Source organism: Oikopleura dioica, chromosome 1 (genome assembly GCF_907165135.1).
Source record: "Oikopleura dioica chromosome 1, OKI2018_I68_1.0, whole genome shotgun sequence".
Classification (NCBI taxonomy): domain Eukaryota; kingdom Metazoa; phylum Chordata; class Appendicularia; order Copelata; family Oikopleuridae; genus Oikopleura; species Oikopleura dioica.
The window spans coordinates 6,779,776-6,791,862 of NC_137291.1; the positions used below are offsets into that span (position 1 = coordinate 6,779,776).

General features: G+C 39.4%; 1 protein-coding gene and 1 long non-coding RNA gene across 2 annotated transcripts; both read right to left on the reverse strand.

Annotated features, from left to right (window-relative positions):
• Positions 1 to 1,081: 1,081 nt before the first annotated feature.
• On the reverse strand, positions 1,082 to 4,888 carry LOC145711257 (uncharacterized). The gene is made up of 7 exons (XM_081788982.1): positions 4,778 to 4,888; positions 4,036 to 4,285; positions 2,833 to 3,004; positions 2,456 to 2,650; positions 2,183 to 2,377; positions 1,625 to 1,994; positions 1,082 to 1,577 (listed from the first exon to the last, which is right to left on the reverse strand). Exons 2-7 carry the CDS (start codon positions 4,232 to 4,234, stop codon positions 1,419 to 1,421), a joined length of 1,290 nt encoding a protein of 429 aa, XP_081645108.1. The 5' UTR covers positions 4,235 to 4,285; positions 4,778 to 4,888; the 3' UTR covers positions 1,082 to 1,418.
• Positions 4,889 to 6,362: 1,474 nt separating this feature from the next.
• On the reverse strand, positions 6,363 to 9,152 carry LOC145701907 (uncharacterized). The gene is made up of 3 exons (XR_014134288.1): positions 8,603 to 9,152; positions 7,836 to 8,091; positions 6,363 to 6,517 (listed from the first exon to the last, which is right to left on the reverse strand). It is a non-coding gene; the product is annotated as an uncharacterized LOC145701907 (long non-coding RNA).
• Positions 9,153 to 12,087: the final 2,935 nt, after the last annotated feature.

Consider the following 12,087-nt stretch of genomic DNA (forward strand, 5'->3'; position numbering starts at 1 on the left):
CGACAGAGTCCATACATGGTTTACTGACATTTTTATTCTGAACAAAATATAACGCTTCAAGAAAACCAACTTCAAATTACCCATCGATTCGTGTCCGAGAACAAAATCTCTTGGTTCCAGCTGAATGTAACTGAACCAGTATCTGGAAGATTGCAAAAGAATAGCAACAACTGTATGTAAAACTCCTTCATTCTTAGAGTCTCTTGTAAGAGATTAGGCAAAAATATCTTGAAAGACAAATCATGTTTGCGAAATAAAGTGCAAAAACTAAACACCAGAGTTTGTTTTCTTGACGATTCTATAGTTTAGGGTAAAGATACCCTTACATCTTGTAACAAGCTGCGTTTATTTTTTTTCTTCACTTTGTTTGGGACGGGCCTCACAAACTAAAGTTCTTCTGACTTTCTTGGGAAGCTACTAATGAACAAAGTGCTCCTCACGAGGCTCGTTTGATGCTTCAAATTTATACGTCAAACAATTTATAATTTGACGACCAAAGTGTGCTTCAAAAATCTCGCCGTTTTCAATCGATTAGGAAAATTGCAATTCGTTAAAAAAAAACTTCGTCATCAAGTCTCAATGAAATGAATTCGAAAATAAACAGAATTCGAATCCTCAACTTTTTGTCTCAAAACGCTCGCTTTTGAATTTGTCGGAATGTCAGTGTATAAACTCGGACAATTTCCAATTAACTATTGAATCTCGCAGTCTCACAGACTATTTCCGCTCAGCTAACGGATCATTTATTGCCTTGAAGTTTTAATATGTTGCCTTTTTTCGGCGATTTTGCGGAAATTAGTTGTTTTTTCGTCAACAAAAGGGACTTCTAATTGATCTAACAAGATAAATTAGCTTCTATCTTAGCCGGCTTCAGTCGGATTCTAACTTATCAACTGCGCAAGTTGTAACATAGAAGATATAATATTTTTAATTCTGATTTATTCATTTTTTATTCGTTCGGTCGTTGATTCATTTTCAGGAACGGTAGTGAGGTTAGGTGGAGAACAACTCCACTGGGCGACGGCTAGATTCGTGAAGGTTATTTTCAAAATAATGAAAGAAAAAAAAAGATGATTGTCAATCGCTTCAATGTGAACTTGCAAAGATTGAGATTGTTTTTTCGCAAATAAAAAAACGCAAATTAATATACACATAAATAGATATTTCATATATGTTAGTTTTGAGGCGGCGAGACAAGAAAAAAAGAGTGAGGATGCACCAGGTCATGCAGGCAAGAACCGGGAGTTTTCTTTCTTTAGCACATTTTGTTTCAATGCAAGATAAATACAGAATCGGTATTCGTGAGTGTCTCTCTGACGGAAAATAGGAAAATGAAAACTTGATTTAGGCACACAGGAGAAGTAATTGTTTCAGCGAGAAGCACATGTTATGCATGGTATTATTTCGATTAAAAATAATTAATGGCCGAATCTGTTTTCGGGAAAAATAGGCGCTGACAGAGGATTCTTTACAATCTTGGAGGCGCTTTCTGGTGAGCGGAGAACATGGCCGGGGCCCATTTGGCTGGCGTTGGGGAGCAGGTGGTCGGGGGAAGAGATGTAGTGCGCCACGAGGTCCTTAACGCTGATATTGAATATTTCCATTTTCTAGTAGCTGCTATAACCTGTCGGGTATCAAATCGAGCGGGGCAACGATCGCAGTTTGTTCCGCTTCCTTTTTCGGGAGAAGCATGTTTGTTGATTTCCTGTGGGAGCATATTGAAAAGGTCCAATCCCGACATCGGCGCCATCGAACGCGCCGGGGGCGAAATCATCGCGCGTGGGTTGATTGGCAGAGATTGGGACAAAGCAGGAGGCGCTGGAAGAGAAAGATGGGTAGCGTGTTGGGCGACTCGAGCGCGCTTGTTGAATTGAAGAGTTTGATCCGACTGTTTTTCTCGGAGACGCATGATCGAAGCAATGTGCGTTCTGTTCACATCCTTGCCCCATCGAGCGGCGAAATGCTCGGCGATCTGGTTGAATGTCATTTCCGTGCTAGAATTAACTTATTGAATCGAATTAGTTGTTATGATAAATACTGGTAAGACTGGAGAAAAAGCCGTATTTATGCTTCATTAGTTTTTAATTCGAAAAATTAGTAAATGCCATTCAAGTAAATGACTGCTGTATTTAGACCAACAATACAAGACTAGTAACATTCGAGTACTGTTAATGGAACTTACCCATGATCCGCCAGAAAGTTTGAAATCTCCTCTCGCTCCTCCGGTGTCAGCATGACTCGAGATCGTTTTCTTTTCATGACCATTGGACCGTCCTGGGCTGATCCCTCGTCGACAAATTTGTAGTGTGTCTGGGTACAGTCTTTGTACGCTTCGTCGAGCCACTTTTCCAGGTTTTCTTTGGTGGTGATGATTTGCCTGAGAAGATTTGTAAACATAAACGTCTATGGCTCAGTAGCGATCTATTCAGTGGTTCATCTTTTGATTCGAACTTACCGAGCTGTGACTGTCCTGTTCCAAGCTTCAGTGAAGTACTTTGCGTACTCTGGATAGGTCTTGTTTGGATTCTCTTTGATGAATTTGGCGATGATGTGTTTTTCGCCAAAGCTGAGTCGAATGAATGGCTTTCGTTTTTGAAGAGGTTCAATCGGTCGGTTTTGACGGCCCGTTCCAGTTCGCCCAACAAACTGACTAAAAAAGGAAAAGGATAAGAAACAAGCCAAGGTTCATAGCAAACGCCCAGTCATCAGTAAAAATGTGTATTTTACAATAATATGGAATTATCTCCGCAGTTTATTTTCGACAATAACACGCAAATTGATATTCAATTACTCAAGAAATACGGCAATTACAAACGAACAAAGTTCACTTACTCTGAAAGCTGCTGATGCTGAGCGGCGAGAAAGTTGTGATTGAGCCCATTTGAAGCTTCAAGAAGTGCTTTCATTTCGCTGATTCGTTGAGCCTCGACGTATGCGTTTGGAGGTGAGGATCGTTGGATAGTTTCTGGCGATTGCTGGTTCAGCTGCCAGGGAAGCATTTGCGCTGAAGATAAATTTTTATCAAGTGGTAGTTTTGCGTGTTTAATTTCGTGCTACGGGCGGACATTTCAACACAATTTTTTTGATAAAGGAAACTTGTCTATTTTCAACGCGGCCAGTTCATAAATTTGTGTTCATGAAAGAACTGAAAGATCCATCAAGAGTCTAAAAATATCGGTCTACACAGGCCTTGGACATAAGAAATGCGAAATAACATGATGAATGTTGTTATGATCACCCAATTTCTTTTTGCGAGTTTGTTTTGGACATAGAACTAACGTCACGAATAAATTATTACCAGGTTACTCAAGAACTCAGTAATTACAAAACAATTTGAAAACTAAGAGCATCAATTGATGTCTTTAATAAATTGAACTATTTTCCGTGACCACGCGGTTCCCAATCATCCGTTCAAGTCATCTCCATTTTTACCAAATGACTACTTCGTAAATCAACCAATTTTTACAGTCTTAATCGCAACTCGCGAAAATTCACGCTGCCTGCTTAAGTTTTGTACAAGCAGAAAAATTGGCTCGCAACTGGACGCAAACACCTTTCTGCTAGATTTATCATCTTTCTTAAAAATTCAAGCAAAAGATGGATGTGAAAATTTTTGACTGTAAAATATTTCTTTAAGAATTCATTAATAATGACGTTTTCGGGGGCTCTATATCATTGTTATGCGCAAAAGATGATTTTTGAAAGTCTTTTATGAAAAGCCGCGCAGCGGCTTTTTTAAAAACGAAGGCGCGAGGCGGCTTCGCAAATATATTTTTCTATCTTATCATCATATTCTGGCGAAGCCGCTTTGCGCCTTCGATTTCAAAAAAGCCGCTGCGCGGCTTTCAATTTCGGATCTTTGAGACCCTGACTCAGGCTTTCTACACAGGTTAGCAGACATAGCTAGTAGAATTCTAGTGTATTTTAAGAAATGAGACACTTTTTTTGATAAAAAGCAAAAATTCGAGACAGGGATTAATTAAAGCTGCCGTGCACGTGATAAGGCCCGCTAGGGTTACACCAAATTGTACTCACGTGATGACTGTTGCTGATGCTGCTGGCGACGGTTGCGAAGGTGATCGATGAGCTCTGGCGTGATGTCCTTGCGAAATTTCGTGCTGAAGAGCAGTGCCGCGTCGCTAGAAGTGACATTCGGATTGTCCGATAAAAACTGACGCATCTCGTCGATTTCCTCGTCGCTAATGTTGTGCCGCGGCGCTGGACTCAGGCTCATTCGTTGAAGATCGAGGGGCGATGTTGAGTTAGTTTCTGAGGATGGACCGGGCTGAAGATACAATTGGTTATATCAACTGATGAAATAACGTAATTTTATCGATTATTGTGCGTAAAAACGATTTAAACGGGGCTACCGCAGGTTTTTTTTTATCAAAAAAATATTTTTCTATTTTATGTAGGCCAACTCGTCGTTGTTGTTCCTCTTTGGAAGTTACAAGTTGGAACGTAAGGTACAGGTAGTAGGGAATTATCGATAAGTACGCACCTAATCCTACTGGGGTTAGGGTTACCCTGTACCTAACGGTAGCCCTCTCGATCCCCAGTCTGGCCTCGGCAACTTGTGAAGAAAACCGGGTCTGAAAGAGCTAGAATGAAAAGGCGCTTAGCGGTTTCGTCATTAAAAGAGCCGCCTCGCGGCTTTTCATTCAATATTTTTCGGACCCTAACTCTGGTGTTCTCAATAGTTTGCTGAGCCCAGCCTTGGATGTCCCTATCATCATCACTATCCGAAAAGAAAGTTCCTAATCAGGTTGATTCTTACCGATTGTGGACTTTCACCAGAGCTTCCAGCGCCATCTGAGTTGTTGTTGACCTGTAGGTTGTTTTTAATCTTGGCAATAACATCAAAAGCCTTTTGCGCGGTTGAACACGCACTTCAACGATCCTCGAAAGGTAGTTAGTTGTTTCGCAATCTACAGTTATACTTTGCGCTCCTACAAGCATGTCTTGAGTCACATTCCAAATCAGCAATTATCTTGCTTCGTGTTTATTGTTATGTTAAACTAGAGTTGAAATCAAGAATTAGCTGGGGCGGAATTTCCGCTGCGGAAACTGCGTGTTTTGGGTACAAACAGTTCCTTACTCGTGGAGTTATCGAATTATTACTTTAGTTGAACAAAGAGAGGAGTAAGGACGAGAGCCCATTCGCCTATTGGAGACTAGAAACAACCGCTTTCCTGATTCTTGGGCAATAATGCTTGAATGAAAGCAACTAGATTTGGCGTCAGCGTAAATGATAGTCCTTTTTCTTCATCGCCGGGAGAATATGCTTTTTACAGGCTCAACTCTCCGATGTTTTCACAGCTGAAAAAATTAGACATCAGACGAAAAGGAACTAATTCCTTCTCGAATCAAAAAGTTCTCGAGTTTATTTTGACGAGCTAACTCTCGTACAAAAACTCAATTACGAGATAAAAAAAAAATTTTGAAAATTTCAAATTTCAAAATTGAAAAATTGAAAAGGAGGCGCCCAGGCTGAGCCACCGTCTGCTAGAAAAATGTCTCATTAGAGCCGTGAAATCGGCATTTTCACGTTGAGACAGATTTCACTTTACTTTTGGCCGCGGCGAAAATTGCCACTGCACCTTAATCTCGCTGCTCAGACAGAGAATAAACGTCTGAATATTTGATCAAATACTAGAAAAGTAAATTATACAATGAATAGAAATTTTAATAAATAACACTTCTGTCTACCCATTCTACTGTGATAATCAGGCCAAGAGTCAGAAAACCTGACTCAGGTTTTTAACAGGGTTTGCTAAACTCAAATGCCAGGAAATGGCGCTAAAAGAGCCTGTAATTCTAAATTACCCCAAGCTCAAATTAGATAATAGATGCTACTGTTGTCTTCAAGCCTTGTTAGAAATTTAAAACTGAAGCAAGATTACAGCGCATTTATACTGGACGTCGCTCCGGCCCAGGATTAGGGGTACTGGCGGACAGCCAGGGAGACCGATCAAGTTTCGTAGGGTTCATTTTTTATGTCCTCTCAAATGACCATTCCAACTTCTCAGTCGTAAAAGTCATCCTTTCATAAAAAAATGGCGCGATTTTGAAAATTCCGGGTTATTTTTATTGCCGAGTTCATCGTTTTTTCGTACTCGTTTATAGGTACCCCTTGCGCCATTTTTTATAGCGCTCGGCAACCTGTGTTCAAAACCTGAGTCAGGGTCAAAAAGATCTCTATTGAAAATCCGCGTAGCGGCTTTTTTTATAACCGAAGCCGCAAAGCGGCTGCGCCGGAATTTGAATATTCACGCTGTTTTATTATTAGAGATCTTCCAGACCCTGACTCAGGTATTCTACACAGGTTGCCAGGCCCATCAAAACCCACCCTCTTTGAAAGTCTGATTTTTGAGCCCTTTCCTTGATTACTCTGTTCTCTTTCTGGAGCTTGCTCTGGAAAGCTGAAAGCGCCTGACTGTGGAATGCCTGTATGAATACTCTCCATTTCGTCCTCCTCGTCGCCGATATACTCTACATCGTCTTCGCTCTCCTGTATCTGAATGTGAATGTTTGAAATCAGCGATTGAAAAATTGGCGAGAGACAGAGGCTGATGAATTTTGCCATTTTCCAAATTCATGTCTCAGGAAAAAAAGATTTAAATAATTTGATCTTTTTCCGAAGCAAATTAAGGGGGTAGAACTAGATTTTTCGAAATTCCGTGATTTTCGGGAGGCACACTTTAATAAGTAAAACCTGTTTTTACTTATGATATCGCATTTTCCTCAAAAATGTTGCTAGATAAAGGGTTAAACTATCTTAAAATGAGATTTAAAAATTTTGGCTAGTCACGTGACTCGAGAAATTTGAGGACGCGAATACGCTAAAATTGCGACTTTCGAAGAGGTGGGTTGAAGTTTCGCTCTCTAACGCCAAATTGTCTTGACGAAAAAAAATTTTAAGAAAAATGTTGTTAGATCTAGGTTTGTTCTTTCTTCAGCCGAAGAGAGAATTTGAAAATCTTAGCTCTCCTGGCTTTGAGCGCCGGTCTAGAATCGCCTATTTTCGAAAAACCTAGTTCTACCCCCTTAAACAAATATATTATAATAATATTGCAATGGAGAGAATTAATTTCATTATTCGGATGCCCAAATTACCACAAAATCAATTACTTTTATCATCTTTTTTAATATTATTATTATAATTTTCGTAATATTACTTTATCTTGATACCGTATAAATAACGAGTATCTTTGATCACGTGATGAATTATTACGCAATATCCGGATGATTTTTTGATGCAAAACTGTCTCGTAGACATTCTCCTCAGTACTTTTACCGATATTTTTTCTTACAGTAAAATATTTCAAAAATTACGCCATCAAATCGACCTTTCCGGGTCTGGGAGACACAGGAGAGAGTACGGTCAAACTCAATTTACGTAAAACAGGATGATTTTCCGTAAAAAAAACGAAGATGCCACTCCCATTCACGAGGTACGCAGCATATAGCGATATGACATCACCGGATATTGAAAAATTTAAGCTCAGCCCTGCTCTATTTCCTTCAGTGAATGACTAGCTCTATTCTTGGCTAAGAAACCTGTGTAAAAAAACTGAGTCAGGGTCTGAAAATTTTAAATGAAAAGCCGCGGCTTTTATAAAAACGAAGCCGCGAAAATACTCTTTTGATTTAATTTTTTAAAACTATGATTTTGAAATCCTGAGTCAGGGTTTTTACACAGTCAACTCAGTTTTGAAAAATTAAATCAAAAGAGTATTTTCGCGGCTTCGTTTTTATAAAAGCCGCGGCTTTTTATTTAAAATTTTCAAATCCAAACTCAGGTTTTAACACAGGTTTCTCAGTCTGTCTCTTACCTCAATTTTGACGAATTCGTCCATCTTGCTCCTTCCGGCTGCGTTTTCAATTTGGCTCATGTTTCCAACTGTGCGCGGGTTTTTTTACTTTCTAGGAAAAAAATTCTAAATAAGCGCTCTTTCTGTGCCTCTCGGTGTCGATTTTGATAGTTTTGTGTTCGTCTCTGCCCGGTCAAAAAAAATGTAGAGTCGGAAAGGCGCAGTAGTAAAAAGTTGAGCCCGGCGCCGTCCAGTAATAGTCAGCTCGGGCGAATAACTGAAGTGGCGGTGATGAATTTTTAGTTTTTTGACTCGCAAGAAATTGAAAAGAAAAACCGCCCGACTCAAATTGATCAAAACTCTTACTGTTGCGAAGAATAGTCATACTTTTTGGGTCGAATTTTTACTTATAAAATCGAAATTTTTGACTCAAAAATAAATCAATATTTCCACCAAAATTCTAATTAGTTAAAATTGATAAAATTTATACTGAAATTGAAAATTGGCGACAATTTTGACCAAAATTTTGGTCAAATTTTAGACGAATCAAATTTCCGCATCCGGCCTATTAGTTCAACCAGTATTTTAGAAAAAATTATGGCAGAAACTCGAATTTTTGTCACATTTTTTGGTCGATTCGAGCCGCCACCCCAAAAATTTTGGTCATAAAAATCTTGGCCTTTTCGAGGCTATGAAATCAGTGATATTCCGACTTGCCTTTACTGTGATAAGGAGCTTTTGAGCCTTTTTGATTCTCGCTTTTTGTTCTATCTGTTTGTATGACTTACAGTGACTGAACTACAGGCAACTTCTTTCTACAGCTCTTTGAATTCTGGAAACGCGCGAAAAATGGGCTATCTCGAGATCGCGAAAAAAAAATTAAAAAGGAAGGGCCTGTATGTTTGCGGGTATCCTCCCTCTAGGGGGAATTTTTTCACTGCTCCGGTAGCTTGTGTTTTTTGTTGTTTTTAGAGCAAGTGAAGCGTAGCGCTCGCACAACAGTAGAAACAGTAAAACAATAAAACACTACGACGAGTGGTACCTAAATATGGACTGTCCTCCTTTGCCCGAAAAAAAAGAAAAGAAGGGATTGAGCTGCTTGTAGTTAGCTTGGCCTCCTTTTTATGGCATTCGGGATGGTGGGTGATTGATCAAGGTAGGATGAAATCTAAAATTAAATCATGTTTCTGATAATATCGCGGAAGACATAATTATGGCTTACGAACCATTTGAATAGATGTTCCGATAAAAACTCTCTTTCACTACCTTTTTTTGTAAAAACTGAGATTGAGGAACAATTATGAAAAGGGTTGTAATAGGGCTATGAAATTTAACATTTATCTTTGATTTTTCATAGTGAAACCCTTATTTTGTCATAATTGTTAAAATTTCTGAAAAATTTTTCCCGTGATTTTTCCCCCTGATCATGTCTTCTACCGTTTTCTCCAGCCTTTAACCGTAAACTAACAACATCAGTTACAAACTGAGCATAAAGTATTTGTCCTAAAGATCAAAGAATGAGACGATGATGCCTAGTTCGATTGTAAAATAATAAAACTAGTAAATTCTTGGAAGAGATTTTATTGTTTCCATCCTTAGTTCTGAAAGAATATTTTTCTACTGCGTAGCACAAGAATAACTAATCGCAAATCAATCATTGTTGATAATTAGACATTGGCTTAGTTCCACAGAAATGCGATTGTTTAAACGGAAGCTCCTGCTGAACCACGGAAAAGGGCACTGGATAGACAGGCAGCTCCATTAGACAGGGTTTAGCATTTTGGTTTATCAACCAGACTGGCTAGCTCAGCTACCGTATCCACCTGCATGCGGCCAGAAAAACGGGCCGGGGGAAGGGTAAACAGCTGAATTTTTTAAACAGCCTTTTCGAAAACACTGTACATATTTGGCCTCGGCTCCACGAGCTCTTTGAAATTAAAATTTAGGTCCCTCAGGATGAAAAGTTCATTCTGAAGATAGCCTTATTTTGGGAGAAACAAGATAAGCCCTAATTTCTAGCGCGTTATTTGAGTATTGATAAAAGAGGTTGAATGAGGAACGCCAGGTTTTGATAAATGACATAGGGAATGTTACTGGAAGTTACTGTATGATGAGGATATTGCTAGAAAGTCATGCTTATAATTGAAATAAGCGCTTCTGTATTTAATTGTACAGGTTGACCTATTGTTGAGAGCTATTCTTGAATCGTAAAAAATGGTAAATTGCAGGCCTGGCAGAAAGGCTTCCCGCAGTATGTCAGGTAGCTTATTACTGGCGGTCATGGGCATACAAGCCCAGTCTTGCAGACTGAGACTCAGTTTCGAAAGAGTTAACGAGCGCATCGAAAAAGAGACTGAGCTTCGAAATTTGATCCACGCGGGAGACAAATGCAAAATTAATGAGAGCACCCGAGGCTCTTTACAGTCTTCTAGAGCACTGGAACCGCGGGTTTAAAAGAATCAGCTCGATCATCGTTGACTCAGAAAATGATACATCGATCACGGTGCTCGAGGAGTTATTTTTCAGCGAACTTTTTTAACTCTACAAAAATTCGCAAAAAGCTCAAGAATAACCATAAATTTTGCTTGTTTCTTCCCAAAATCGATCGAACTTGATTCGCTTAAATCGCTCGTTAGGGATTTCATACTGTGTCAAAAATAGGAGTGCCCAATTTTTATGCTCCAATTCATTTAACAATTGCTAATCTTTCTTATTTTATGATAAATATCCATCTTCTTTCTTTCAACTGTGAATTAATAGTCTCCTTCGCCGGTGCACGCTTACATAGGAGCACGTGGGCCCACAATACAGTAATTTGCTCCAAGCCCTTACTGAAGGCCACTTTTCTCACATAAAGCCGACAGATAAATATTTGAGCTTACACGAGAGTGAGTTTCTTTCCCACAGTTACTTCCTTCCTATCCCCCAAGAACGCAGAAGCATTAGCGTAATTGACATAACTGTAAATATGCAAATACAGGCAAATACAATTCGCAAGTTTAATCGCAAAATAAGCGACTTGACGCAACTCAATTGTAAATTGTCAATTGGCTAATTATCAGTAATTACGCGTTACAAGAAAAAGTTGATGTTACAGAGCTAGGGTTCGCGGAGTCTTACGGGCACGAGTACCCAAAACACTGACAGTGTTGTAACTGAGGCTCGTGAATTTGAAGCGTTCCCCTTATCAGTCTTTCCTTATCGCCATGTTTTCAACTCCAGGATACTTAGTCAAAGGCTGAATAAGAACTCTAGAACCAGGACGGCACAAAGTTCTTCAACTTATTCAGACCAGGTGGCATGTTGGCAATACGATGTTGTTCGAACTTTATTCTTAGTCTTTTCAAATTTACGTAGCGGCTTTTCAGAATACGAAGCCGCGAAGCGGCTTCGCAAAATTTTTTTTTGCATCCCAGTTTTCAATTCTGGCGAAGCCGCTTTGCGGCTTCGTTTAAAAAAAAGCCGCTACGCGGCTTTTCATCAAAGATATTCCAGACCCTGACTCAGGTTTTACACACAGGTCGCCGAGCCTAGACCATTCCTAGATCAGTCTATCGGTTGTTTTCCCTAGAGAGTACCGCAGGAATTCTGTTTCTCCGCGGGTCACGTGAACTTTCCGACGAATCGCGGAACATGTCAAAAACTTGCGTTTCCGCGTGCGCCAATTTATTTTCTACATTTTCCATAAACAATGAAAATGTTAGTTACTCGAGGGATAATTATGTTATGACATCAACCAGTGGATGTTTTTGCTGAAAACGTCTTACAACTGAGTATCACTGAGAGGTTGCTGAGTTCGCCGTGTTTTTTAGTACATGAATTTCGAATTCAGTGAGGAATGACTATCTCTTGAACTCTCTCTCAGAAGCCCCTGTCAGAAACTTCAAAGTCTGTATAATGAATATATACAGTACGAAGCGAAATGGCCCTGTAAGTCCTTACTGCGTTGCGAATGAGTCATCAAAACCGGGGAAGTAAAGTAAGGTATAAAGGAGATCAAGATTAAATGCAGTTCGATCTTCTAATGCACCCAACGGTTTCAAATTTTGTAGATTTGTATAAACACAGTCGTGGCTCGAAAATAAACTGAATAAAAAAACGAACTTTTTGATCGAAAATGGTCGAATTTGATGATTGACTTTCCGTCTAAATTATGAGTGCAATTCTCTTCTTGCAAATTTAAGGGGGTCGACGAGAATCGGGATTTCCGTGACAAAAATGCGGAAAATCCTGATAAGATAGGCAAAATATGATTTTACTGGTGGATAGAAAA

Excerpts from the sequence above, each read along its gene's own strand:
- LOC145711257 (XM_081788982.1), bottom strand. The coding sequence starts at position 4,234 with ATGAGCCTGAGTCCAGCGCCGCGGCACAACATTAGCGACGAGGAAATC. Across the intron at positions 3,005-4,035 it reads GCATCAGCAACAGTCATCAC|CGCAAATGCTTCCCTGGCAG; the intron begins GTGAGTACAATT and ends ATTTATCTTCAG. Across the intron at positions 2,651-2,832 it reads CAGCATCAGCAGCTTTCAGA|TCAGTTTGTTGGGCGAACTG; the intron begins GTAAGTGAACTT and ends TTCCTTTTTTAG.